This window comes from Chelonoidis abingdonii, chromosome 8 (genome assembly GCF_003597395.2).
Source record: "Chelonoidis abingdonii isolate Lonesome George chromosome 8, CheloAbing_2.0, whole genome shotgun sequence".
NCBI lineage: Eukaryota > Metazoa > Chordata > Testudines > Testudinidae > Chelonoidis > Chelonoidis abingdonii.
The window spans coordinates 67,057,288-67,063,263 of NC_133776.1; the positions used below are offsets into that span (position 1 = coordinate 67,057,288).

At 47.1% G+C, this 5,976-nt stretch overlaps 1 protein-coding gene across 1 annotated transcript in view; it reads right to left on the reverse strand.

Annotated features, from left to right (window-relative positions):
• CENPI (centromere protein I) overlaps positions 1–4,225 on the reverse strand; it is a 35,702-nt gene extending 31,477 nt beyond the window's left edge. Inside the window, exons 1-3 of the mRNA XM_032772191.2 lie at positions 4,135–4,225; positions 2,759–3,130; positions 2,035–2,172 (exon numbers count right to left, since the gene is read on the reverse strand). Of these exons, the coding sequence (XP_032628082.1) occupies positions 2,035–2,172; positions 2,759–2,978 (358 nt within the window). The 5' untranslated portion in view covers positions 2,979–3,130; positions 4,135–4,225. The remainder of the gene's footprint in view (positions 1–2,034; positions 2,173–2,758; positions 3,131–4,134) is intronic.
• Positions 4,226–5,976: the final 1,751 nt, after the last annotated feature.

Below are 5,976 nucleotides of genomic sequence, written 5' to 3' on the forward strand. Positions count from 1 at the left end.
AGCGAGAATATCCAAGCTGGTAGTGAGCTTGGGGGAGTTTCAGGTAAGCCCCCAAACTTTGGACGCAAAAGTCCAGGTTTGGGACAGGACCAGACTGGTGGACACTAAAGTCCAGGTCTGGGACTGGACGGCTAGATTACCACACCACCCCAGGACTTTAGTATTTAAATAGCGTTTAGTTCTTTAGTTAGAGCCAGGCAAAAGTAACAGGAATTCTTTATAGCTAATATTTGACTAAGGAACAAACAACATAAGAAAACAACACAAAACACATGATTAGCAGCTGTTCTTTTGTTCCCATATAGTGTCTGAGTCAGTAACTTGACAGTGCTCGAAAGAGACTTAGGACTACAAGCCAACACTATTCAATACTTGTGTATGATGTAAAGCACTAGTGTGCCTATTTTAAACTCAGACTTTAAAAGGTCAGAAGGGACCAATGTGATCATTTAGTCCAGGGATCAGCAACCTTTGGCATGTGGCCCGTCAGGGAAATCCGCTGGCGGGCCGGGACGGTTTGTTTACCTGCACCGTCCGCAGGTTTGGCCGATTGCAGATCCCACTGGCTGCGGTTTGTCGTTCCAGGCCAATGGGGGCTGCGGGAAGCGGTGTGGGCTGAGGGTTGTGCTGACCGCCACTTCCTGCAGCCCCCATTGGCCTGGAACGGCAAACCGCAGCCAGTGGGATCTGCGATCGGCCAAACCTGCGGACGGTGCAGGTAAACAAACCGTCCCGGCCCGCCAGCGGATTTCCCTGACGGGCCACATGCCAAAGGTTGCCGATCTCTAATCTAGTCAAACCACCTGCACATTGCACGCTACAGAACCTCACCTAACCATTCCTGTAATAGCCCCTTAACTTCTGGTTGAGTTACTGTAGTCCTCAAATCATGATTTAAAGACCTCAAGTTAAAGAGAATTAATAATTTACAACTAGTTTAAACCTGCAAGTGACTTGTGCCCCATGCTACAGAGAAAGATGAAACCCGCCAGGATTTCTGTCAGTCTGACAAGAGGGAAAATTGAAAGTTGAAATAAAACTAGCAGGTCAAATATGGACTAAAAATTGAGTTTGTAAACATAAGACCAATAGAAATGTTTGCCTAGCTCTTTTCAAAATTTCAAATAGCATATAGTGAACTACATTCCATTACAGCATTTGCAACATGGTGCTAGTACATCAGAGCTAGAAAGTGAAACCAACTAGTCTATTGTGATTATTCATGACAAGGGAAAAAGTTAAAAAAAAAAAAAAAAAAGCAAAGTATTTAAAATTTTCACTCACGGTTTGTAATGTTATCAACATGTAAAATGTGAGATTGTCAGTTTCACATCAGCAATTTAGTTTTGTAAAGAGGCACCAATTATTTTATGCCAATAAAAGGGACCTACTAAAGTTGTAATAACCAGAAGAAAAATATCGTCCACACTCTAACATGTATCTTTAGGTTTTTGAGGTGGAGGATTGTTATTTGTTTTAAATCCATTGGCTCATCACCAATTTAAAAGCAAAATGGTGGTCAGTAATTTTGAAGAACACGCTTATCAAGTCTGGACTGACACTCCATTCCTCTGTCTGTATGAGACACTGCAAAAGTTGAAGCTACAAATAAGCAGCCATGTCAGTTGCATGTCAGGGGAGAAGAAACTCAAACGATCCCCAGCATGGAAGATGAGAGAAAGGTTTCTAGGGACTACAAGTCTATAAGAGATTTTATAAAGTAAGTGACACAGCAGTATTCTTTTAAATATTGAAGACAATAGCTTTTTTAAAATTATATTATTATTATTTTTACAATTTTTATCCAAAGTATTCCTTGTTCCTACTAAGTTTGCTACACTTATTTTAGCAAGAACTCAGAATGTAATATTAAAGAACTTTAAGGATGCTGTAAATTTACAGTAACAGACAAACCATGACAATATAACCACCATAACATATTCTCTCAAAGCCATGGCTATGGTAAGAAAAAGTGGCAGGAGGGAAGAAAGACACAGTCACAGTGGACATGCTAGCAATTTCTGAATGTTTTACCAAGGTGGCCACTGAGTGCCACATTCAGCAACACATCAAGTCCTTCTGGGGATAATCCTCTCTGCAGGGCAATGCTTTCCACAGTAGTCAAGTGTTTCTGCAGAACCTCATTCTTTTTCAGTGGAATGTAGTCTTTAACTAAAATAAGCAAAAAAAGTAGGGTTAAAGTGCATCCTGATAATCACAGAATATCAGAGTTGGAAGGGACCTCAGGAGGTCATCTAGTCCAATCCCTGCTCAAAGCAATACCAATCCCCACAGAGATTTTTGCCCCAGATCCCTAAATGGCCCCCTCTAGGATTGAACTCACAACCCTGGGCTTAGTAGGCCAATGCTCAAGCCACTGAGCTATCCCTCCCCCAATTTCCTCCTGAGAAATGTGTATGTTCACAGGGATGCATTCTACCCCCAAATCTGTTTTCTGTCCATTGTTTACCACTTTAAGAGAAAACACCCTGGTTTTCAAAAGCTGCTGTCCATCCACAGCTCCCATTAATGGTTCCCCTGTACAGTTTGTTCCCTCTGTCTGGGTGTTTCACAAACCAATAGGGGAGAAGAAAAAAAAAAAAAGTCAAGATAGGAAAATAATTATAAAACCACAAAAACAGCCAGACGGACTCAAGTTGCACATAAAACTATTTTAAACTCATTTAAAAATGGACTACATTTCAAGTTGATAGTGCCCTTTTCAATATCAGAAGCAAAGTTATATCACTGCTCTTACCTCTCTCAAAATAGGTCAGAGCCTGCTCCAGATGGTCTTGCGTGCTGTTACCTGGCTGGACACTGGCAGATTGCTGCTTCCTTTTCTCATGTTTCTGGGCCCTTTTCAAGTCCACAGTCTTTCGGCCAGCTGTTCTCTCTTCTATTTGCCATGCAGAGAGGCTACTACGGCGAACCTGGAAAGCCTGCTTTGGATTCTTGGCCGTCCCTCTTTGATGCATCCCTTCAGTCTCCCAGCTGGGAAGGGCGAATTAAGTACTCACTCATCTGCCAGTCTGGTTCCAAATCTTTCCCCGAAGGAGGCAAGAATAAAAATCAAGCCCCAAAGCCAGATATACTCCCAGCAGTTGAAGAACATCAAAGAGCCACTTGCCTGCAAGAACATGAAAGTCAGTTTATCCCCAGGCTTTCCAAAAACCCCCTAGGTTTTTGAGGTGGAGGTGTAAAGTAACTAACTATGACGTGCCATAAACCACTTAGAGCAGCATGTGCCCCAGAAAGGTCAGATAATCCAGTTAGAAGAGTACCTATATACACAGGCCATCCAGTGTGTACATACAAGCCCAATTCTTCCCTACAGCAGACAAAGATGAAGGAAAGCTCACAAGTAGGAATTTTTAAAGGGGAATATGTCATCTTGAAAATTAAGTGTCTGAAAGACATTTACAATTATAACACATAACACTAAAAAAGTTAGTAAAAATAATCAAAACAGAAGAAACACTGGGGATTACTGTTCTACCCCACGCACGAGCAGTTTGGTATTGTTGTTTCTCCAGACCACCGAAATGCCCCTGGCTAGAAAGGTTCTTAGACACATCAGTAACAGAGCAGAAGAACGAACACACATATTCTACAAATAATCAATATTTAAACATTCAAGTTGGCAGTGCCCCTTTAAATAACCCACAGCTCTGAATTCCCAGAGAAGGGGGAAAGAACGATGCAAGCAGACACAGGACCACGAGCAGTCAAATCAGGCAGGAGGCTGTCCACTGCCCACATTGCTAGCGATCCCCGCTCTGCGGGCTCACACCCCGCGCTCCCCATCTTCGGGGCCATTGCTCTGCGCTCGGCACCCGCAGCGCGCCCCTGTAGCCGGGCCCTCAGCACGGAGCACCCAAAGGCCCCCGCGCTGCTCGGAGCTGTCCCGGCCCTTGCGAGGCTCAGAGCCCGACCTGAGACAGGCCTGCGAGGTGCCCAGCTACCCTGCGCTGCAAGCCCTTGGGCCCTGCCCGAGAACTGTCAGCCCCTGCTTCCCTTACCCCCGGGCCCGGAGAGAGGATTACCGACCGGCCCCCGGTAACACGCCTGTGCCCCGGGTATCTGCTTCCTCAGATGGCTGCCCACGCTGCCATGGTAACAGCCCCACTTTACCTGACTCCACTGTTACGGATTTTTTCCAACCGTCCGAAGCAATTCAAACCCCCGCGCCACACCCTACGCATGCGCAGATCGCAATCGTAAGGACGTTGGAGCGAGGAGGTGATCATTGCGCACGCGCGGAGCTTTCGGTTGCGGATTGGTCGGACAAAAACTGACCTCACGAGAGCGTCAATGTTTCTTGTGAGCATGCGCACTTTTCCGCGCGGGCGGGGGGAAGGAGCGGGATGTCTGTACGCATGCGTATTAAGGGCATTGAGGTTGATTAGTGGGGTATGCGCGTGGTCAGTGCTGTGGGATTCTGGTTTTTTGTGCCGGTTGGGTCAGAGTCAGGGTGAGGTGGCCGTGCACTGCCGGGGTGTTGGTGCGCGGGATGGAGGAAAAACCTTGAATTAGCCAAGAGCGAGGTCGAGCGCGGGCCAGGCCTATGTAGGGGACTCTCCCTCGTCAGGGCAAGGGGGCTGCCCCCTTTCCTGGCAGCCCCACACCACGCAGATTGGCAGAGAGCTCGCGTAGTGCCCGCCCGCATAGAAGCCTCTTCCCCAGTGGCTGGGGTGCAGGGGCGCCAGAGGCTTCCTCCCTGATGTCTCTGAGGCGTTCACACACACACCTGCCCACGAACAGACCTGTGTGCCCTGTGCACAGGAGCATGCAGGGGAGCCATGCCTACCTCCACCCCCGTGCCTGCCTGCCTCTTCACCCAAGCCAACTTGCCCATGCCTGCTGCCCACCCATGCCCACCTACATGCATATGCCTGCTCACTCATACCCATCTGCCTGCCCACCCCTGTGCACATACCCCAATGTGCTCTGGTATGCCTTGTGCAAGTGGAAACACAGCAGGGGGTGTGGGGGGTTTTCAGCAAGCCATGAAGTCAATGCACCATCCCTCTTGCTTTGTCAGAGCTGGTTTTTGACTCCCACAAAGAGAGGCTCTGCCCTGCAGGCCTGTGCCTCGTCAGGGAAGTCACTACAGTGCTAGTCGCAACAAGCTAGGTATCTCTTCTGCAGCTCCTATGTTGTTTTTAGGGAGGACGAGCCCTTGAAAGGGGCTGCCCTCGGAAGAGCTGAAGTGGTGGTATCATGATGGGAGGGGACATTGCTGAATTTACAAGCAAAAGGGGGAAAAACTGAGGGGAGTAAAAGCCTGAAAGGGGAAGTTAGCATGATAAAATGCCATGCCAGGGCCTGGATTTAATTTCTGGCCTCTTATCTCTTCACCTCTAGCAAGCAGGAATGACTAGTGCTCCAAAAGTAGCATGCCAACACACATTGGGGCAAGGAGAGAGGGCAACCCAGCATAGGCATATACAGAGTTTTGTTGGTGGGCTTCAAATAGCAGGCCCTATCTTGTTCTTTAATGAAAGATGTACCTGCAGTTGGGAATCATAATAGTTAAATGTGGGGGAATTGTAAAGGCTCTGCAAAGGGGATGGAGATGGAGAGATGGAAAGGTTTTCAGGCTTTCATGGCATATGAAGTGCTTCTACTTTGCATCAAACTGATGAAATTTTCAAGATTTTATGCTGATTATGCTTTATTGCTAAGATGTCCAAAGCTATGTGAGATACTTCACTAAAAACATGAACCTGCTCCTAAAAGATTTATGTAAATTTTAGATATGACACAAGTGAGAATGGGAGACATGCAGAGGATCACAGTAATACAACTGTGGACACTGTGACAAAGTTCCTCCTTTACCTTGGTGTGTCCTGCGCTTATTGTCGGATTTACACACCTCAGTGATCTTCCCCTTTGGTGGAACCCACAGTCTGGGTCAACTCTTCCTGTGTCTGATCAGGAGTTGGGAGGAACCCAGGCCCACCCTCTACTCCG